We start from the raw sequence: 23,724 nt of genomic DNA on the forward strand, positions 1-23,724 counted from the left end.
AAGATACCTTTGCTTGAGTCTGGGTTGCTTCTATATGGAATGTGATTCGGGTGCTGTCAGGTGCTGCACTGTCTCTATACGTGGAGAAATGGACATTTTCCATTCAAAGATTTTCAGTGACTGCCAAGGAATGGTACAGCAGCAGCCTTTTCCACATTAATCTGGTTGTACTCAGTGTTGTTATTCACTTGACTCTCAGGGACAAATGAAGTGTATTCAGTCATCAGTCATCTGAAGAAGATGTTTGATAGACCAGACATTTCAAGTTCTCTACTCAAGCTATTTCAATGGAAGAAAAACAAAACTCAATCATCCACCTGTTCCACTCCTGTCACATCTGAGGGAACTGAATCTGGAGCTCAAACCTGGAGAGTCAGAAAAGAAGTTGCTCTTTGTTTTTTTTATGCTTTTATAATATATTCATACACAGGTGAGGATTCGAATGTTTTTGTTTTAAAATGTAATTTAGTTCATGTGTCATAGTATTTAATAAAATATATCCAAATGTTTAATTGTAATGCTTAATTACTGATTCTTTGACTTTCATACAACAGGTCAGAGAAATGACACTGATCTGCAATATGAAAAGAATTCCGAAAAAGGTGACATTTATTGCGAAATGCACCTGGAGACCTTTATTAAAGTTACCATGTTATGACCTGATTGAATTTGTTATCTATGACCTTGTTTTGACCTGGTCTAGTGTAACAAAAGCAGCAACATAAAAACAAAAAACACAGATTTTCTAAGCCACTTATTCCTTGTGGTCGTGGGGTTTGCTGCAGCCTATCCCAGCTGACATTGGATAAAAGGAAGGATACACCCTGGACAGGTTGCCGGTCCATCACAGAACAGCAACAAAAAACAAAACAAAACGAAATGAAAAAAAAAAAACAGAGTGAACAGAACATTGTTCTTGTCAGACCAAGATAAACTTGTTTGGATCAGATAGTGTCCAGCATGTGTGGCTGCGCCCTGGTGAGAAGTACCAAGACAACTGTCTCTTGCCTACAGTCAAGCATGGTGGTGGTAGCATCTTGGTCTGGAGCTGCATGAGTGCTGCCGGCACTGGGAAACATGAATTCCAACATTTACTCTGATATTCTGAAGCAAAGATGAGGTACTGTATGTATATATACTATATATGCACACACAAACACACACACACACAAACACATGCGCGAACACACACACATATCTTGACTTTACTGGTGGGGGGCATTTAGAATTAGAAGATACATGATACATTAATATAACCAGTATTCTAAAGTGTTACCGAACAGGTGTAATGTAGCCTACAATGTGTTTTTCTTTCCATTACAAATTTCATGTGGGGGACAAATTGTATAAATGACAGTTTATTCTTTTACCGTCTATTATTTTTTTGCATGGTACATCCTTCAAAATTTCCCAAATTACAGGAAGTTCTTGCTTAAGAAACAATACTCACTTCACATTTTTTGACAGAGGAAGTGCTGCAGTTTCTCCTGTGGTGACAAACGTAGTCAGTTTAGCAGCGTGTTTTGTGAAGAAAACCTCGTATTCAACTTTTAGAGAAAAGTCAGACACATGGGTACTGAAGCCTGACCAGCCTGAATTGACTCTCTGGCTTGATGACCAAAGGCCTTTCCGTTAAACAATGGAAGTTCAGACTCCAGATCACGGAACTCCTGCCCAGACTAACATCACAGCTCAGACAGGAGGAACCACCTGTGCTCCTGTGATCGATGGAAACACTGTTCAAGGATCACTGACGGTTATAAACAACATATACGGAGGTGAGTGATAAAGTCTGAGAAGTCTGAGATTTGAAGTTTGTTTTTAGCTCCTACCATTGATGTACAATTCCACCAAAAATTACTGGAGGTGTGGTGTTACAGTTTAGCCCATGGGTGGTTTCACTGTAACAGACAGAGGGTCAGTTTAACACCTGCTAGAAAAGTCTGATCAATCAGTGCAAACCAAGTTAATTCAATATAATTCTGTGCTGTAAGAAAAATATTTTTTCCAATCATACTGCATCATATATTATTATCTATAAGACAGACAGATCAACTGATAGATACACACACATTATATTATATATGAACCCTGACCTATGACTATGTGAAAAACAATGACAGATTTTTTTTTTTGTCCAGTGAAGGACAGCAAATAAAAACATCATACATCAGCAAAATACGGAACATTGTTTCTGAATAACTACAGCTTTACCCACTGTTAATGTCAGTCTCATTAATAAACTTGTCATATAAACAATTTATTCCTGTGTTACTGTTCACTTCATGCTGGTGTTTGGTTTACTCTATTTCAGTGATGCACACAAAGTGATCTAAGTGGTTGTAGCCCCCCTTGTGGAAAACCTTAACTCTGCAATTTGAATAACAATCCGAATAATTTCCTTATCATTGCCATCTAATCACATTGAGAGGCATCAATTTTGCTTGAAAATGGAAGATTTTTTGGGGAAAAAGAAAATACATAAACGAGAGGCTTAGTGAACAAAAAAAACAAAACAAAACAAAAAGATGTGCAATTTATAACCAAGGAGACGAGCCAATTAATTTCACAGTAAAACAGCTAAACAGCTTCACAGAGTCACAGAGAGAAAGTGAAAGAGCAGTGGAGAGAATGAGCAACAGAGGCAGACAGACACAGAAGTAAGGGAATAACAGGAAATGATAAATGAAAGAGAAGTTGAAGGTGAGGTAAGCAGAGATCTCAGGATGTATGTGGAAGGTATGTTTGATAATAAATCAGTTTTCTTTAGTTTATTCAAAAACGAATGAAGATTTTGAAAAAAAAAAGTATGTTCCATGCGTGTGGGGGTAACATTCTCGTTTTTTGTACATTGAGATCACAGCTCTGAGATTAAACTGTATGATTATCCAGTTCATTGAGGTCAACAACTATGCAAAAACAATTAAGCTAAAAACAAACCAAATTTTACCCTATTTGATAAAACAAAACAAACAAACAAACAAACAAAAAACAGTGCTTGCCAAAAAGCGAAAACAAATCATATTAATACATGGGGGAGGGGAACCCAAGTGCAGAGAGGAAAACCTGCGACAAAGGGTCTTAAATGGATTAATGAGGTAATTGGGCATGAACGGTGTGATTGTCTACATTGGGGTGAGGTGGCTCAGAGCCAGACTGCTGAGGTACTGAAAGGTGGCCCAAGGAGTTACTGCTACACCAGGAAGCACAGACGAAACTGGGAAAAACACCTCAACAAATAGGGCTAAAATATGGCGGGAAAGGGCAAACAAAGGGGACGCTGAAAGCAGCGTGCTCAAACAAAGGCTGGGATAGGAAAGTGGAATAAAAGATAAGATCAGCTTTATGTTTCACCTGTTTACTCTTTGTGGAACAAACACTTTTAGCATGGCTTGGAGCCGTTTCTTCCTCAAGCCTTTGACTTTTAAGTAGTTTTGGGGCAATTTATCCCCCTACCCCTCGTCTTTTCCCCTTTTTTGTTTTTGGGCAAACTCTTGTTTTCAGCCCTCTTTTCTTTTCTTTCTATTCATTTCTTTTTGTATAAATACCCACCTGGGCTAAGTACTGTACCAGTCACCCTTCTACAAAGGTGTGACAAAAGCATTGCTGTCCACAGGCATGCCATGTTGGGCCTAATCAGCCTGATGGCTTCTGGGAATTAGAGTTCCCTGAACTTGTGGCACCTCCTGTGGCTAGACCATTACAAATATAGTAGACATCATCTTTTCAGACCCCAAAAATAATTATTATTAGTCAACAACAATTATAAATCCAATACTTATAAATAGAGACTATTCTAAAAACTCTATCTAGCCGCCAGTGAATATATTTATGAATTTTTATAAACATGGTAAGCACAGAAAGTGTTACTAAGTCCTGATTTTCTCTTTATCTCCCCTCCAGCTCAGGAAGCTCCCACTTCCAGCAGCAGCTCAGTTCAGGCTGGATGCTCTCCTGGTGCTTCTGCTCTCACTAAAGGCAAGTCTGAAGGTCCATATGTAGATAACACTGCTTATTTACTAGTTGTTCACTGCAATGTTTATTAAATAGTTTATCTTTTGAACATGTCTGTGGTTATAGTATAGTGTGGTGGTTAACACCTATGCCTTCTACACTGTAGACTGGGGTTCAATCCCCCCACCAGTAGATTGGGGTTCAATCCCATACCAGTGCAAGCACCCTACACTATACCAATAAGAGTCCTTGGGCAAGACTCCTGACGCCACCTTGGCCACCTGTGTAAAATTATTGAATTGTAAGTTGCTCTGGATAAGAGCATGTGCCAAATGCCATAAATGTAAATGTAATGTTTTCCACTGCACTGAGCTCAAAGTACAGAAAAAATGCAACACATGTAATTGAGAAGTCTACCAGACATGTTAGTACAGAGTAATAAACCAAGATAACTAATAAAAAGAGCCCTAATAGAAGCTTCTAGAATCCCCCTCAATTGTCACAGTTGGCGCATACGTTCCGCAACATTAAAAGCCAAGGTCTATTAATTGTGCATACTTACATAACACATACGTGGTGCATATTTACATACATACACACTTGTTTGTTTGAGCACCGATTGTCTAATTAAACACTTTCACTGAAGTGTAAAGAAGTTTAAATCTCTGTATGGAACAAACATTAATATGATTTCATTCCTGGCAATTTATTATCTATTTACTGAATTTAATATATTGAAAAAGCATAAATTGTCATGTACATGTTTTTGAAGTTTGAGTTTTATTTTGCTTATTTAATTAGGAAGAATCCCTTTGCCTGAAATCAAAGCTTCCAAAGTTTTTGGAGCCATCTAGCAATCTTTCTGCTCTTGGTAATTATTGATTTACAGCTTACAGTTTAAGATTTAAACCAGATGTTATTTTTAAATAATATTCAAGGATGTTAACGTAATTTCAGAAGATTATTCTTAAGTTTAAATAATATACCTTTTGTGATTGTAATAGGTGGCCATATTTATGCACAGTCCTCATTTTACTTCAAGAAAGTGTATAACTTGACCAGGGCTCCTCAGAAAGTCTATACTGCAGTTGTGTTTATAGAACTGTTATGTTTCCCCTTCACGGATTTCTTAGTCCCTTTTTGTCATGGTGGGGTCCTATTTCTGTATTGTTTTTTATCATCCACTCTCACTACCTATATCATGCAAGCCAACACTCACAGCACAAAAACAAAGGAGGAGAAAAGCAGCAAGTCATTAAATCGGCAAACACTCACCAACAGCTAGGTTAGTCTTAGTGAGCTATCTGACCAGCAATGCATACTGTGCAACACAGTTTGTTTCTTTTTTAAGTACAAACTTAACATGCAAACAATACAATTACACTGCCAGAAACAACAGACAGTGCTGAAACATGGAAAGGAAAACACTACAGCAGAAAGACACAAGCTTTAAATGCTTTACAAAAAGATTTGTATTCAGTCAATGACTGAAGACAGTCAGGGAGGGACTGTTCGGACAGCCAGTAGAAGTCTGATTCACCACTTGAATGCCAGAACAGAGAAGAGTCTTAATTCTGGTCTTTCTTGTGTCTTGAAGAATGGCAGGTCAAACCTAGCTGTACTTGAAACTTGAGCTGCAATTTGAGCTTTGAATTTTTGACAATTGTCATTGGGAAGGGAGTTTATCCGTGTTTGGCCTTCTATGAAAGCACCTGTTTTGAATTTGATGTGAATTACAGGAAGCCAATGTAAGTAATGCAGCAATGGAGTGACATGAGTAGATTTGACCTTGTTGATTTGATTTTGATTTAAGATCAACATTTCTAACACTGAAAGATGTTTGCTGTATGTCGTCTCACCAGAATACATCACTGTGTGTAAACAAACACACAAATCTGAACTGGAGAAGACATTTAGAAGTATAAAGGAAGGACTGTCACATGATGGAAACTCAATGCTTCTGAATAAGATTTACACAGAGCTCTACATCACAGAGGGTGGGAGTGGAGAGGTCAATAGTGAACATGAGGTGAGACAGATTGAAACAAAATTCAGGAGACGACCAAAACAAGAAACACCAATCAAATGCAATGACATCTTTAAACACATACCTGGAAAAGACAAACCCATCAGAACTGTGCTGACAAGAGGAATCGCTGGAATTGGAAAAACAGTCTCTGTGCAGAAGTTCATTCTGGACTGGATTGAAGGAAAAGCAAATCAGGATGTCACCTTCATATTTCCACTTCCTTTTAGGGAACTTAATTTGATAAAGCACAAAAAGCTCAGCCTGATGGATCTTCTTCACCTCTTTTTTCCACAAACCAAACAATTTCGATTAATAGACTTAATAAATTGTGCTGACTGCACAGTCATGTTCATCTTAGATGGTCTGGATGAGTGTCGACCTCCACTACATTTAGAAAAAAATGAGATTTTATCTGATGAAACAGAATCGGCCTCGGTAGATGTGCTGCTGACAAATCTCATAAGGGGAAAGCTGCTCAGTTCTTCTCTTCTCTGGATAACCACTCGACCAGCAGCAGTCAGTCAGATCCTTCTTCAGCATATTAATCTGGTAACAGAGATACGAGGGTTCAGTGATCCTCAGAAAGAGGAATACTTCAGGAAAAGGATCAGTGATCAGAGGCTTGCAAAAGAAATCATTACACACATAAAGTCATCACGAAGCCTCTACATCATGTGCCACATACCAGTCTTCTGCTGGATTTCAGCCACTGTGCTAGAGGAGATGTTGAGTGAAGTTGAGATTGGAGAGATCCCGAGGACTCTGACTCAAATGTTCACATACTTCCTGAACTTCCAGATCAAGCACAGCAGCCAAAAATGCAGAGGAAATAGAGACACCAATCTTCACCAGACTAGAAATATTATCCTGGCACTTGGAAAACTGGCTTTCCAACAGCTGGAAAATGGCAATATAATCTTCTATGAGGACGACCTGAGACAGTGCGGCATTAATATCAAAGATGTGTCAGTGTACTCAGAAGTCTGTACTCAGATCTTCAGAGAAGAGTCTGCACTGCACCTGGAGAAAGTCTTCAGCTTTATTCATCTGACAGTTCAGGAGTTTCTTGCAGCTTTATATGCATTTTTTTCGTTCATCTCTAACCACAGAAATGTGCTGCTGGAGCAAGCCACTGGATGTTTTGCTTTCTTCAAAAAGCCGCAAATGTTTGACTTCCTCAGTTGTGCAGTGGACAAGGCTTTAAAGAGCGAGAATGAACACCTGAACCTTTTCCTTCGCTTCCTCCTAGGCTTTTCACTGGAGTCCAATCAGACTCTCTTACAAAGGCTACTTCCAGAACTAAGAAAGAGCTCACACAGTAAAGAACAAATAGTCTGGTACATCAAAAAGAAGATCAGGGAGAATCCCTCTGCAGAGAAATCCATCAATCTGTTTCATTGTCTGAATGAACTGAATGATCATTCTTTAGTGCAGGAAGTACAAAAGTACCTGAATAGAAGCAATAACAGTGGTTTCAGTGGAGCTAAACTCTCTCCTGCTCAGTGGTCAGCTCTGGTGTTTGTGTTACTGAACTCAGAAGAGCAGTTAGATGAGTTTATCCTAAGAAAGTATGACCCATCAGAAGAATGTCTTCTGAGACTTCTGCCAGTGGTCAAAGCATCCAGAAAAGCAGTGTGAGTATGTTCATTAATAAATATTTCACTGTTTCACTATTTGTAGAAGCGGACCATGTTAGTAGAACATACGTGCTGTTAAAATGCATGGTCCATTGTAGAACAGAATTACAGTAGAATTATAAAATTACACAGTGCACCTAAAAGTTAGGTGGTGCTGATACATGGACAATGGGTGTAGGAATCGACAAGTGTTTTTTATGAGGTGGTCATTCAGCATATGTGCTTTTTATTGTGTGGCCTGAAATAGTTGCCCTAATTGTTCATCATTGTAGTCATGGGCTGGAGGTTAGGGAACCAGCCCTGTGACCAGAAGGTCACCGGTCCAATCCCCTGAGCTGACAATATGTGACTGAAGTGCCCTTGAGCAAGGCACCTAACCCCTAACTGCTCGCCGGGTGCTGTGGATACTAGTGTGTATGTGGTGTTTTACTGCACATATGGGTTAAATGTGGAGGTGAAATTTCCCCTTTGTGGGACTAACAAGGGTCACTTAATAAATATTGTGTGTGTGTGTGTGTGTTGAGCTGTAAGTCTGAGGGGTTTTTATTCTCTCTGTAGACTGGGTCACTGCAGTATTACAGAAGAAGGCTGTGTTGCTCTGGTTAAAGCTCTGAAATCAAACCTCTCAAACGTGAGCGAGCTAGATCTGAGTTGGAATAATCCAGGATATTCAGGAGTAAAGGAGCTCTCTGATCTACTGAAGGAGCCACATTGCAAACTGGAGAAACTACAGTGAGTTACTGACTAACTGTCTCAGTATATCCCAGGGCTGTTGTCTTTTCACTGAGGAAGGGTAGAAAGTAACACCTGTGGATGTTTTCAAATCTGAAGCAGTTCATTTTCTCTGTAGTTTTTAATTATTTTTTTGAGCTCTTATTGCTGTAAAACTCCTTGTTCTTAGCTTGTTTTACTTTCATTCCCTCTTGCTTATCCAAGTATTGACACTTCTGTATTGTTAATCTATCTAGTTAATATAGGTAACATTATTAATATACAATATTTTATTTGTAGTATAAAGTTTGAGAGTTTGCTGAATCTTAATATGTGAAACACTGATAAGATGTCTGTAATGTTGGGGAGCGAGGAGGCAGACGCATGTGCTGAGATAAGCGACTTTTATTATGGGTAAATCCAGGGTCATGGTCAAAATGGTCCAGGTTCAAACAGTTGACACACAAAGCAAGAGGGACAGGCATGACAAAAATGAACACAGAACCTCAAACAAGAACCAAACACCATGAGAATACAATACATCCAATACAACAAACATGATCAAACAGATCAAACAAAGATCAACACAGACCAGGGCAAAACACAGGGCTTATGTAACAGAGGCAAGATGAGGGACAGGTGGGAAACAGGTGGTAACAATCAGGGGAGGAGTCAGAAAATACACAGGGGTATAATTTAGCTGACTCACCCTGATGTTGTGATAGGAGGTCTTCCACTTCTATCTCAGAGGTATCCACTTCCACCACGAATGGTAGAATTGGGTGCTTGTGTTGGTTGTATTGTGGGGACTAAATTTGTCCTTGATACTTGAGATGTACAGTAATTGAACTGAAGCCATGGATGAACCACCTGTTCAAAATTCACAAAGCTGAGGAAAAAGCTGAGTTGTCGATCCATGTGTGGATGGATCCATGGATGGATTGCATGTGTTTGGGTAAGGAAGCTGAGAATATGATGATATCATTAATATTTGGGACTGCAAATCTCCCCAGCATATCTCAGGACTTCATTAATGAAGGACTGAAAATGGTTGGGTCATTTTCAAGGTCATCAGACATTATAAAATATTTGTACTGGTTGTGGAAAATCTCAGCATTGCTTTAATTTCAGAATTTGTTCACCAACCTCCTTTCCTCATCTAGGATGATTGTGCACAGTCTTAACATGACCTTGGCATCATCAGAAAGGCTAGGTGCAGTAGGTACTTCTGCATCCAGGTATTGGGAACAAACATTAAAAACAGAGCTGAGTTGAGTTAGTTGTTGCATTATTTGTATGACTCTACTATGCTCAGGTTCTACCTCAAATAAGCTGGGCTAATCTGCTGCATCCATTGTGGCTAGATATTCTGTAACACTTGGACACAGGTATACAATGCAGAGTTTAATTATGTTTAAAATACAAACAGTAAACACTATCTTAAACAAACAACTGGAGAATGGCAGTAGCAGCATAGAGCAAATGGGTAAAATCCAGATCAAATTCAAAAATGGGTAGAAAGTCCGAAAAATACAGAAAAAGTATCCAAGTAAAACCCCTTCAGAAATGACACAGAGAGGGGCAATACTTCCATGTAGGCACTGCTTCCATTTAAATAAACATTTTACTATGTTTTGTCAAGGCTAAATGCAGCCCAGATGTAGAAAATGGGAGGGGCCAACTACCAGTAGCCTGATTAAGCTGATCCCTGATAGATGATCCTGCCAGATGTGTGATTCAAGTGTGATGAGTTTTTCTTCTCTCTACAGCCTGGAAATGTGCAGTATTACAAGTCAGTGCTGTGCAGTTCTGATTAACTCTCTGAAATCAAACCCATCATCACACTTGAGAGAGCTAGATTTAAGCTGGAATGATCCAGGAGAGTCAGGAGTGAAGGAACTCTCTGATCTACTGAAGAATCCACACTGTAAACTAGAGAAACTACAGTGAGTTATTCGTAGAACATCTGGAAACCCTCTTTCAGTGTTGTGTTTGTATATGTGACGGAGTAAGTAAAAGAGTGATTATGTATAGTAGCATTGACTAGTCAACTAGTCAAATAATGCAGACTGGTTTGTCTCTGTGGGCAGCTGTAAAGCCTAAAGTGCTTAATAATATTTCATTGTATACTGTTGTCTTATAAACCTTAAGATTTCAGTTCAGAATTCTGTAGTCTGATAAAAATTCATTCATTTTTTGTATTCAAACTTCATGTGGTGTAAATTGGTTACACCTTATAATAATGCTTACTTGTATTAAGTTAAGCATTTGTTGACATGCTCAATCAATAATACAACAATAACCCTTACCTTACATTAAGTAAACGAGATCAAAATCATGAACAGCCAAAAGACAAATGAGTGATAAACTAAGGACCACATCCAAAGGGTTGTCCAAAAGAGAGAATTGATAATGGGGGAAAAAATATCATAAACACAGAAGATACAATCAGGAAAAGAATGCGCAGAACGCAACAGACAAGGTTGCCAATACTTCTCAGTATTGTGCTACAAACATCTTCTCGGTATTGTGCTACAAAGAGTGCTACAAACAGACAGAAACTCACTGACCCTGCTTTGTAACTTTATGTGGTCTTCCACTTCATAGCTGAGTTGCTGTGACTCATGAATGAAACTTCTTAATCCTTTTAGGAGCTAAACCACCACAGCAGAATGAACCTAAACCACTACATTGTGCATAATATTTATGCAATTTTACTTATTTATCTTTGTATTGCACATTTTTATGATTATTTCAGTATAATTGTATTTTATATCTTCACTTCTTCTATTTATGTATCTGTAAATAGCACACAGCAATACTTTTGCTGTTTTTTTTTGTTTGTTTGTTCTTTTATTGTGCTTTGCACTGCTGAAATAGATGATCTCTGTGTTTGTGTTAACATTAGCATTGCTTAATATTAGTAAACACATATTGTACAGTAGTAATGATAGTCTCTGTATGAATTTAATAATTGCTAAGTAACTATGTATATGTAAAGGAGTTTTTGCAAATGTGAGGTTTATTTGATACTAACTGCTTCAACAACACTGTTAAACATATGGGATGCTGTGTAGTTCACAAACCAATACAGAACCTTTATCTGGCTCACAAAGTCTCAATGTCTGCAAAACAGAGTGACCAGCAGTGAAGAAAGCACAAATATCTAAAGCACTTAGGTGAATGTCTTATTTTTCCTCTCTTTGCAGTCTGTCTGATTGCAGCATTACAGATAAAGGCTGTGTAGCTCTGGTTAAAGCTCTGAAATCAAACCCCTCAACACACCTGAAAGAACTGAATCTAAACAACAATGAACTAAAGGATTCAGGAGCGAAGGAACTCTCTGATCTACTGGAGGATCCACTCTGTAAACTGGAGACACTAGAGTGAGTTACCGATTTATTGTCTATACATACACAAAAATAATGTTTATCAGCATGCTGGCCATTACAGGAGAATATTGTAAAAAAAAAACAACAAAATGCTAAATAAAATGAATAATATAAACCAATAATATATATTTTGATTGTTGAAACATACTCTCATATACACATGTACAGTGAGATTTTGTGTGTTGAATTTAAAGCTGCCTATCACATGGAACTGTTTTTGAATGAGTTCAGAATGCTCTAAGGCCACCACACACTGGACACACCAAGCCACACCTCATAGTGTAGCATGCGCAGTATAAAATGTAGGTATGCTGCATAGAATGTTACAGTGCATTTTCAAACTCTTGCCCTATAAATTTTATGAGTTTATTTCAACATTATTTATGCATTCATCCAGGTACAGTCAGGTCCTATTATTTGGACAGTGATACAATTTTTGTTATTTTGCCTCTGTTCACTATCACAATGGATTTTAAATGAGGAGTCGGGATGTGATTGAAGTGTAATCCAAGGGGTTTAACAAAAATACTGCATTAACTGTTTAAGAACTATGGCCATTTTGTACATAGTCCCTCCATTTTAACAGGCTCAAACATAATTGTGCAATTTTGCATTATAAATACAAGGATTATTTTTAATACTTGGATGCAAATCCTTTACATTCATTGACTGCCTGAAGTCTGAAACCCATGAACATCACACCACATGCTGAACTTCCTCCTTTGAGCTGCTTTTCTCACGGCCTTTACTGCAGCTGCCTTCAGTTGCTGCTTGTTTGTGGCCTTTTCTTGCCTTCACTTTTGTCTTCAGTAAGTTAAAAGCATGTACAGTTGTGTTGAGGTCAGGTGACTCACTCGACCATTTAAGAACAATCCACTTATTTGGCTTCAGAACTCTTGGGCTGCTTTTGTGGTCATTATCCATCTGCAGTGTGAAGCACTGTGTTATAGATTTTGTAATCTTTGACTGAATCTGAGGACAATAAACAGCAACATTAGCTGCATTGTAAGCTTAATCATACACAACGACCAGTCACGGTTGCCTCTGCTTTTGGCATGACAACAACCAAGTTGCTGGACTAGCTCTGTTACATCAAATGAAACATTTTCACAACATTGATCACAATCTTCAGAAGTAGCCCAGTGTCTCTGTTTGCTTGATATGTGGTGAGAGCAATTGATTACAGTTGGCCCATCTGTGCTCCGTCTCATGTGAAGCTGCATCTCTAAAATCAGCCCAGACTGGGTTACGGTGATCGAGCTGTAAGAGAAAGGTTTAGCTCCTGAATTGAGGTTGAGGAACTCCATGTTCTCCTCTTACTTTTCCAAAGTGGTCAGCATCCTGCCCGCTGTCACAGATTGCCCATTCTGTGAGAAGCAAATCAAATCTTGTATGCTCTTGAAGACCGAGTTACAGAGAGATGAGAAAAATCCATGAGGTTTTAGCTCCTGAAATGAGGTGTAGAAACTCTTGTTTCTCTTTTTTTTCCAAAGTGGAAAGCATCCATCACACTTTCATATTTTCCTGTTTTGTGCAATCCACAAACAATTTGGCAGATTTGTTGTCTGGTGTGTATAGTTTTGAGGCAAAATAATTGTGTCCAAATATTTCACATTTTCATATCACATTCTGTGTATATCAGCCTTAACATATGATCAAAGTGCCACATGGTAGTGCCAGTGGGAGCTTGTTAAAGCACAGCTGCTGTGTCCCCTGTCTATGGGTGAAATAGGCAGTTTTTTTTAAACATATTGACGGTATTTTAAAGTGTCCATGATACCATACATATATAAAGTATACTGTTAAATGTTTAATGGGAAGAGAAAATGTGGAGAAGGAAAGGAAGGGCTCATGATCCAAAGTATACCACATCATCTGTCAAATGTGGTGGAGACAGTGTTATGGACATGTATGGTGGCCAATGGAACTTGATCATTGGTTTTCATTGATGTGACTGCTGATAGAGATAGCAGGATGAGCTCTGCAATGTATAAAGGTATACTTTCCACTCAGACTCTGTCAAATGCTGCAAAATCTATAGGACAATCCAAAGAAATGGATTGTTCTTAAACGGCCGATCAAATCATCTGACCTCAATCCAAGTGAGCATGCTTTTCACTTAATGAAGACAAAACTGAAGGCGATTTACATTAATGAAGGCATCTTGATATGCCAACCTTCACTAGAATGTCCCTGACTTGACTACATGTTGTGAAAGGTTTTTTTTTTTTTCTGTGATCATCCACTTTAGTTTTCTTCCATGGTCTTCCAGGCTTTTTGGAGTTGCTAAACCAGCCAGTGCATTTTTCTTTTTCATAATGTACCAAATTGTTGATTTGCCCTCTTCTAAAGTTTCTGCTATCTTTCTGGTAGGTTTTATGTTTTTTTTTCAGTGTAATGACAATTCCGGATACCTCTTTGAATGGCATCTTGAGAGTGCCCATGAACAGCTACCAATTACATACAATACATACAATACTCAAGTTCATTAAAGTCTTCTTCTTTCGGCTGCTCCCTTTAGGGGTCGCCACAGTGGATCATCTGCCTCCATCTTGCCCTATCCATTGCCTCCTCTACTTTTACACCAACCATCTCCATGTCCACCTTCACGACATCCATAAACCTTCTCTGAGGTCTACCTCTTCTCCTTCTACCAGGCAGCTCCATCTCCAACATTCTTTGCCCAATATATCCACTATTCCTCCTCAACACCTGTCCAAACCATCTCAACCTGGCCTCTCTGGCTTTATCTCCAAACTGCTCCACCTTCACTGTCCCTCTGATCTGCTCATTTCTAATCTTGTCCAGCCTTGTCACTCCCAACAAAAATCTCAGCATCTTCATCTCAGTCAGAGCCACAGTCTCCAAACCATTCTCAAGTTCATTAAAGTAAATATCAAAATTAGCTAGCATGCCCAACCCTAATATAGCAGTGTTTGTTAATACCACTCCCGACAAAGAACAGTGCACAGTGAATGTCTCTTTTGGTCTGGCATACCGTTTTTCTCAAGTGCTTCCTGAGCCTTGTGACTTTTTATGCATCTCTCTGCAGGCTGGCTGTGTGCAGTATTACTGGTGAAGGCTGTGCTGCTCTGGCTAACGCTCTGAAATCAAACCCCTCATCACAGCTGAAAGAACTGAATTTAAACAGGAATTATCCAGGAGATTCAGCAGTGAAGAAGCTCTCTGATCTACTGAAGGACCCACACTGTAAACTGCAGAAATTAGGGTATGTTACTGTGTTACTGAGTATGGGTTTCCACACACACACACACACACAAAGTATGTGATGTGTAAGGTTTCTACCAGGGATCGAACTCAAGATCTCCTGATGACAGGGCCAGTGCTTAGACAGTTGCGCCACTCAGGAAAAATAGAAATTTTATGGAGTTTAAGTAAATATACATTAATATACAAAAGGCAATAATCATGACACTGTAATACCATTTTTCTCAAGTGCTTGTTGAGCTATTAGTGTGAGGAGTTTTTCTCCTTCTCTCTGTAGACTGTCTGAGTGCAGGATTACAGGTAAAAGTGGTACTTTGGTTAAAGCCCTGAAATCAAACCGCTTATCACAGCTAAGAGAGTTCAACCTGAAGTGGAACAAACCAGGAAATTCAGCAGTGAAGGAGGTCTCTGGTCTACTGGAGGATCCACACTGTAAACTGGAGAAACTGAATCTGAGGACAATAAACAGCAACATTAGCTGCATTGTAAATACAGCTTAATCATACACAACGACCAGTCACGGTTGCCTCTGCTTTTGGCATGACAACAACCAAGTTGCTGGACTAGCTCTGTTACATCAAATGAAACATTTTCACAACATTGATCACAATCTTCAGAAGTAGCCCAGTGTCTCTGTTTGCTTGATATGTGGTGAGAGCAATTGATTACAGTTGGCCCATCTGTGCTCCGTCTCATGTGAAGCTGCATCTCTAAAATCAGCCCAGACTGGGTTACGGTGATCGAGCTGTAAGAGAAAGGTTTAGCTCCTGAATTGAGGTTGAGGAACTCCATGTTCTCCTCTTACTTTTCCAAAGTGGTCAGCATCCTGCCCGCTGTCACAGATTGCCCATTCTGTGAGAAGCAAATCAAATCTTGTATGCTCTTGAAGACCGAGTTACAGAGAGATGAGAAAAATCCATGAGGTTTTAGCTCCTGAAATGAGGTGTAGAAACTCTTGTTTCTCTTTTTTTTCCAAAGTGGAAAGCATCCATCACACTTTCATATTTTCCTGTTTTGTGCAATCCACAAACAATTTGGCAGATTTGTTGTCTGGTGTGTATAGTTTTGAGGCAAAATAATTGTGTCCAAATATTTCACATTTTCATATCACATTCTGTGTATATCAGCCTTAACATATGATCAAAGTGCCACATGGTAGTGCCAGTGGGAGCTTGTTAAAGCACAGCTGCTGTGTCCCCTGTCTATGGGTGAAATAGGCAGTTTTTTTTAAACATATTGACGGTATTTTAAAGTGTCCATGATACCATACATATATAAAGTATACTGTTAAATGTTTAATGGGAAGAGAAAATGTGGAGAAGGAAAGGAAGGGCTCATGATCCAAAGTATACCACATCATCTGTCAAATGTGGTGGAGACAGTGTTATGGACATGTATGGTGGCCAATGGAACTTGATCATTGGTGTTCATTGATGTGACTGCTGATAGAGATAGCAGGATGAGCTCTGCAATGTATAAAGGTATACTTTCCACTCAGACTCTGTCAAATGCTGCAAAATCTATAGGACAATCCAAAGAAATGGATTGTTCTTAAACGGCCGATCAAATCATCTGACCTCAATCCAAGTGAGCATGCTTTTCACTTAATGAAGACAAAACTGAAGGCGATTTACATTAATGAAGGCATCTTGATATGCCAACCTTCACTAGAATGTCCCTGACTTGACTACATGTTGTGAAAGGTTTTTTTTTTTTCTGTGATCATCCACTTTAGTTTTCTTCCATGGTCTTCCAGGCTTTTTGGAGTTGCTAAACCAGCCAGTGCATTTTTCTTTTTCATAATGTACCAAATTGTTGATTTGCCCTCTTCTAAAATTTCTGCTATCTTTCTGGTAGGTTTTATGTTTTTTTTTCAGTGTAATGACAATTCCGGATACCTCTTTGAATGGCATCTTGAGAGTGCCCATGAACAGCTACCAATTACATACAATACATACAATACTCAAGTTCATTAAAGTCTTCTTCTTTCGGCTGCTCCCTTTAGGGGTCGCCACAGTGGATCATCTGCCTCCATCTTGCCCTATCCATTGCCTCCTCTACTTTTACACCAACCATCTCCATGTCCACCTTCACGACATCCATAAACCTTCTCTGAGGTCTACCTCTTCTCCTTCTACCAGGCAGCTCCATCTCCAACATTCTTTGCCCAATATATCCACTATTCCTCCTCAACACCTGTCCAAACCATCTCAACCTGGCCTCTCTGGCTTTATCTCCAAACTGCTCCACCTTCACTGTCCCTCTGATCTGCTCATTTCTAATCTTGTCCAGCCTTGTCACTCCCAACAAAAATCTCAGCATCTTCATCTCAGTCAGAGCCACAGTCTCCAAACCATTCTCAAGTTCATTAAAGTAAATATCAAAATTAGCTAGCATGCCCAACCCTAATATAGCAGTGTTTGTTAATACCACTCCTGACAAAGAACAGTGCACAGTGAATGTCTCTTTTGGTCTGGCATACCGTTTTTCTCAAGTGCTTCCTGAGCCTTGTGACTTTTTATGCATCTCTCTGCAGGCTGGCTGTGTGCAGTATTACTGGTGAAGGCTGTGCTGCTCTGGCTAACGCTCTGAAATCAAACCCCTCATCACAGCTGAAAGAACTGAATTTAAACAGGAATTATCCAGGAGATTCAGCAGTGAAGAAGCTCTCTGATCTACTGAAGGACCCACACTGTAAACTGCAGAAATTAGGGTATGTTACTGTGTTACTGAGTATGGGTTTCCACACACACACACACAAAGTATGTGATGTGTAATGTTTCTACCAGGGATCGAACTCAAGATCTCCTGATGACAGGGCCAGTGCTTAGACAGTTGCGCCACTCAGGAAAAATTGAAATTTTATGGAGTTTAAGTAAATATACATTAATATACAAAAGGCAATAATCATGACACTGTAATACCATTTTTCTCAAGTGCTTGTTGAGCTGTTAGTGTGAGGTGTTTTTCTCCTTCTCTCTGTAGACTGTCTGAGTGCAGGATTACAGGTAAAAGTGGTACTTTGGTTAAAGCCCTGAAATCAAACCGCTTATCACAGCTAAGAGAGTTCAACCTGAAGTGGAACAAACCAGGAAATTCAGCAGTGAAGGAGGTCTCTGGTCTACTGGAGGATCCACACTGTAAACTGGAGAAACTACAGTGAGTGAATGACTTAGTGACTTTACACACACATATTCACTTACAATAAGACAATAAAAAATAATGATTAGAGGCATTTTCAGAGTGACCGTGTGGCCCAATTCAGGGGCTGTGTCCTTTGGAGGCTGCATTTGAAGGCCGATTGTGTCACAGTGATGCGACTAGGCCGTTTTGAAGGTTCCTTCATATGCAACCAAGAAACGTGTCCTTCTTTTCCACGGCAATGAAGGATTCAACAGGTGTATCCTTCACTAGCCAAGATACCCCAAGCTTCATTATGTGCCGGTGACAATTTGTGAACATAAATAAATATTTAAATAAATAAATAAATAAAATTATATATATACTGGATTTAAACTAAGGCGAATGGTTAATGATACAAATACAGCCTCATCAGTAGCTGGCACTGAAGCATCTCCAGACAACTAAACTTAAATTAAGCCCCATCTTTAAAGAACTTTAAAAGAACTTGACAGGAGCAGCGTCGCATGGCGCAGTGGTAAGGGCAGGAAGAGCAGTGTTGTGATGCAAACAGAGATCAGACTGTCTCATTTTGGATTAGTTTCGCAGGTCTAAGCTGCCTTCGAAGGACACGTCTTCACAGAACACATCCTTTGAAGGATCCAGCCCCTGAACTGTGACACACTGGAAGCCAAGACAACTTGATTATTCAAGTCAAGCAACTGCTCCTTACTCAATCATGTTCTGAGTTCTATAGGCACTGCTAATTTTTACGATCCCTGGTCATAATATTCCCTTCGTGTGCCTTGTGCTGCCATTTTCAATGTTCCCTCTTGTGTTGCATTGTGTGCAGGTATGTGATTGATCACACGGCACTGCCCATCCATAGAAAATAGGTCACCAAGCCACCACCTTGGAGACATTCAGGACTCTCTTCCCTCTGATCTGACCCAGAAGTCTGAGCCTGTCGAGAGCAGCCCATCACTCTTCACTCTGCTTTGCTTTGGTTCAATTTGATTGTTAGATTATTTTAAATAAAACTGAATTGTTTTTAAAAATCTTAATCTAACTTTTTTATTTTGATCATTTAACGAGGCTAATTTCAGTTTTGTAAATTTAAATGTTTTTCTTTTTTACATATTGTTTGAATCCTGATTTTAATGGTGCCTTTAATTGTTTTTTCTATTCGAGTTTACTTTTTTTAACAAGTGTATTGTCTCATTTGTAAAGCACTTTGAATGATAGCAGTGCATGAAAGGTGCTATATAAATAAATTTGCCGTACCTTGTTTTTTTTTTCAGTGGTGGACAGTAACTGAGTAACTGAGTAAATGTAAGTTTCTCCATTCTGGACGACTTTTTCCTTTCACTCCACTACATTTCAGAGTCTAATATCCGACTTTTTCCTCCTACATTTTGAGAAATCTATCATTCGTTTTTGGTTTCTGTGTGTATAAAAACGTAACATGTCAAAACGAAAGAAGCGCAAAGCCAGAGCGCCAATCAGGGCCCAGCGGTCACTTTGTTTAGAGCTGGTTTTGACCTGTTGGTCATACCGACCCAGTGCAGCACGCGGTTCAACGTCAGCGCAGCAGCGTAAAACTTTGGGAGAGTCTGTTCAACATAAATGATGAACTAACCTAACTTTGTGTAAATAGAGCTCAATATAGAAATATGTCCACATATGCAGTCGAGACTGGTGCGAAATTTTTCTGAATTTCTACAAACACCATTTCATTTTATAGTAAATGAGTTTGGGCTGGTTTATGTTTATGAACAGACGCCTACAGATCAACATAGTAAAGGAGCTCATCTGTGATCCTGAGTTTAAAGCCAGTTTTTATTCAACTTAAACTTGGAACTAAGTTGTAAATAAATCTGAAACTGAAACTTTGCTTGTGTGTAAAAAGTGATTTCAGAGCCACTCGGTTCTCCCTGATGGAAACTGTTTACCTTCAGTGTTTTGTGCTTATGATCATTTTAATAGACGTCAGCGTCACTAATTAATGACGTTCTATTAAAAGACTGGTTTACCAAGAGAGACGCTGGAGGACTTTCACCTGAAATGAGTTCATGAAGCCAGTCTGGTTATAAAAATGATAACAGGACATCAGAGCCAGAATTACTCTTTTAGTACTTTTACTTTTGATACTTTGTAACGTGGAGAGAGGAGGCGTACGCATACGCTGAGATAAACGACTTTTATTAAGGGCAAATCCAGGGTCGTGGTCATGACAATCCAGGTTCTTATAGCCAGCACGGATAGACTGAGGGACTGACATGGCGAAATACAAACAAATCCAAACTATACAAACAGCACATCAGAACAGGCTTACAAACAATTAAAACATACATCCATCAAACAACAATTCAAACAACAGTTCAAACAACAAAGACCAGCAAGGACAAGGGGCAAACGCACGACTTAAATAAAACAGGGATGATGAGGGACAGGTGGAACAGGCAGAGTCACGAAACAAGGGGCCAGACTAGACGGAAAAACAAATGCAGGTGGACGATCAAAAAGCGAACAGAAAAAGCACATCGAGTAGTGGGAGGAGCCAACCGTGACATACTTAAGTCCATTTGAAGGCAAATACTTCAAGTGAAGGCAAGTACTTTTACTTAAGTGGAGGTCTAGAGTAAGGACTTCTACTTTCACTGAAGTGATATTTTACCTTGGGTATCTCTACTTTCACTGAAGTGAATGATTTGCGTACTTCGTCTATCACTACTTGTTTTTAGTGTAGGATTTTAGGGTATTATACATTTTTGATTCCTTTATTTCTAGATTTTTTTTAGTAATAATTAGTAGTTTCTTTAGTTATTTTGACATATTGTCATCCCTGAAGCATCTGGTTTTGCCTCTTGCAAACTTGCATACTTTGATGAATATCTAACTGAACCTGTAATTTTCTGTCATCATTAGTTGTAAAATATATAACGCATTGTGAAAGCTTAGTAAGTATCGAGATGTTACACTTTTGCTGTATTGCCCACATCTAATTTTAAATGAGTGTATCCCCATTTTTAGTAGGATTCTTGCTGTAAATGAGGGGGTCGAACCTTTTTTACACTCAGACTCGACCAATATGCTGAAAGTTTCATACACAAACACTACAAAATGCATAATTCCTGCTTTATTGTGTTGTCTAAACAGCACAGTGTCTGTATATCAGAGGCAGCAACATTAGCTAAACTAATCACTTCAGCTCAGCTGCCTAAACTAGTTAGATTGTAAGGTCATTTTCAGGTAATCGCTCAAAGCTCGGTTGCCGTCTACACTCCCAGAAATTAATTTACTAAACTGTCACTGGGGCAGTGCCCCTCCTTTCACCGGGGTGCTACCTCAAAGCTACATCTCAGTACCTTTAGTCAGGGTTCATAACTGAACCATAATCCACTGAAATTTTATTTTCTAAGCTGTACTGACAGCACACCCCGCCTCGTCTCCAGGCTTTTATTGTTTATTGGATCTTAAAACCACTGCTATACATTTTGAGGGAACATTTCCATAGTTTGTACCTTGATGAATGAAAAATGTACCTGCACAGAACTTTCATTTCTAACAGTGCAGGAAAGCTTTTAAGTTTAATTGCAGCTTCTCTCATTTAGATGTCCTCCCATTTGACATCTAAAACAATGGTGATCCACATATATCCCAGTCTTCTTGAATAAAGCTGTGGATTTTTGTTGTAAATAACAACTTGTGTTTACAATTGTGTCATTTTAACAACATACTTGAATAGTTTAGGATATTTATCCCACATTCAGGTCTGCAAGTCCATCCATCCAGCCTATCCCAGCAGTCATAGGGCAGAAGGCAGGACACTCCCTGGACAGGTCGCCAGTCCATCGCAGGGCAGACAGACAGACACTCACATCTAGGGGCAATTCAGCATGTCCAATTGGCCTGACTGCATGTCTTTGGACTGTGGGAGGAAATCGGAGAACCCGAAGGAAACCCACACAGACCCGGGGAGAACATGCAGACTCCACACAGAGAGGACCCCGGTCACCTGGCCAGGTAATCAAACGCAGGCCCTCCTCGCTGTGAGGCAACAGCGCTACCCACTGTGCCACCGTGCCGTCTGCAAGTCACGTTCCTTATTTTTAAGGTTCCACGAGCATGAAAATGGTGCTAAAAAACTATAAAACTTTATGATCTATAACCAGTCACACATTTATACTGAGTCTGATGGTCAGTGAAGATATTTGGACTTGCATCGCACGGTGACAGCTCAGGGAAAATCGAAGAAGGCAGAAAAGAAAGAAAGCTTCTACCCACTAGCCGGACATGGTTCCGGTTGAGCTGTTTGCTCACAGGTGTTTTCTCCACTCTTCTTATTGATAGAAAAGCTTTAAAGCTAAATGGAAGTTTCTTGTTTACCTCCAGTGTAACAATTTGATGTCACCCAATGTGCATTGCACAATGATGGTGACTCCCATATGGCCCAGACATCTTGAATAAAGCTGTGGATTTTTCTAGTAAACAACTTAATTTGTTAACAACATATTTGAATAATTTAGGATATTTACATTTATGGCATTTGGCTGACGCTCTTATCCAGAGCGACTTTTAATTTGATTATTCTTACACAGGTAGGCCAAGGCAGTGTTAGGAGTCTTGCCCGAGGACACTTATTGGTATAGTGTAGGTGGAGATTGAACCCCAGTCTACAGTGTAGAAGGCAGAGATGTTACCCACTACACTATCCAACCACTATACTATCACACCACATTGAGGTCTACATGTCAAGGTTTGCTTCAAAGTTATAACCAAGACCAAGAACATGGTGCTACTAGACTTAACGACTGTTCCACTAGACGATATCACTGTACATGTTTCTGTAAAACTAGGAGTTTTATATTTGTATAAATGCAATTCCAACACTTGTTGGTTCCATTGTGCCAAATTCCGATGCCTACATAGAGATTACATCAGAAAGGACGTATGGCACATTATATAAACTATGGAAGTTTATCACTGTACCTGTTGAAAATATGAATGCTTAATGAGTGCTTTTACTTACTAAAGAAACTAAAGAAAGGTGTTTAAAGATTTCACCTTAAGAGATACTGTGCAGTATATTGTTTTTTAACACTATGTAGATACATTTTAAACAAGTTATAGGATGCATATAATTTATGTCAATATAGTTTGATGTTGCATTAAAATACAGAATCTCTTTTGTCCATAAAGCCGAGCCACTGTTTTCTCTGTATGCAATCCTAGCCCCAATCAGTTTCTCCTGCACAATGGAGGGAGACACAGTGCTGGTCTACATTGCCAAAGATCTGGTTTATGAAAAAGAAAATTATTTAGAGATATTTTGAATTTTCTAGTCATCTCCAATTGCCCCCACTAGCTAGGACTCCACTGATCACATAATCCTACCAGAGCTAGGAGGGTGACGGCTTCCTCCAAGGCCTGTAAAGCGCTACTGTTTCTTTTCGAACTGCTGCTCGCGCAACGTCATTGGCCAGCCGAACACGCTCGGAGGGAAGCATTTACAACAGTGCCATAAACCGCAGATTCAACCTTGGCTTGAAGCCTTTATGGTCTTATACCATGAAACAACACATGATTCAAGCTTTATTTAGCCATGTTCTACCTTAATAAAGCAAAAGGTGCCAAGTAGCTGTGTATTATA

At 39.3% G+C, this 23,724-nt stretch overlaps 1 protein-coding gene across 4 annotated transcripts; it reads left to right on the forward strand.

Annotated features, from left to right (window-relative positions):
- Nucleotides 1-1,019: 1,019 nt before the first annotated feature.
- Nucleotides 1,020-19,358, forward strand: LOC108412194 (NACHT, LRR and PYD domains-containing protein 3-like). 4 transcript variants are annotated; one of them, XM_037540896.1, is made up of 11 exons: nucleotides 1,020-1,120; nucleotides 1,468-1,778; nucleotides 3,904-3,978; nucleotides 5,817-7,617; nucleotides 8,179-8,352; nucleotides 10,101-10,277; nucleotides 11,541-11,717; nucleotides 14,776-14,952; nucleotides 17,488-17,664; nucleotides 17,937-18,110; nucleotides 18,925-19,358. In XM_037540896.1, the coding sequence occupies exons 2-11, from the start codon at nucleotides 1,640-1,642 to the stop codon at nucleotides 18,965-18,967; spliced, it is 3,114 nt and encodes a 1,037-aa protein (XP_037396793.1). In that variant the 5' UTR covers nucleotides 1,020-1,120; nucleotides 1,468-1,639; the 3' UTR covers nucleotides 18,968-19,358. The 4 variants fall into 4 exon arrangements, with proteins under 4 accessions (XP_037396793.1, XP_037396796.1, XP_037396795.1 ...); XM_037540897.1 differs by having other exon boundaries at nucleotides 1,023-1,120; nucleotides 1,555-1,778; XM_037540899.1 differs by lacking the exon at nucleotides 10,101-10,277.
- Nucleotides 19,359-23,724: the final 4,366 nt, after the last annotated feature.

Source organism: Pygocentrus nattereri, chromosome 9, assembly GCF_015220715.1.
Source record: "Pygocentrus nattereri isolate fPygNat1 chromosome 9, fPygNat1.pri, whole genome shotgun sequence".
NCBI classification, from domain to species: domain Eukaryota; kingdom Metazoa; phylum Chordata; class Actinopteri; order Characiformes; family Serrasalmidae; genus Pygocentrus; species Pygocentrus nattereri.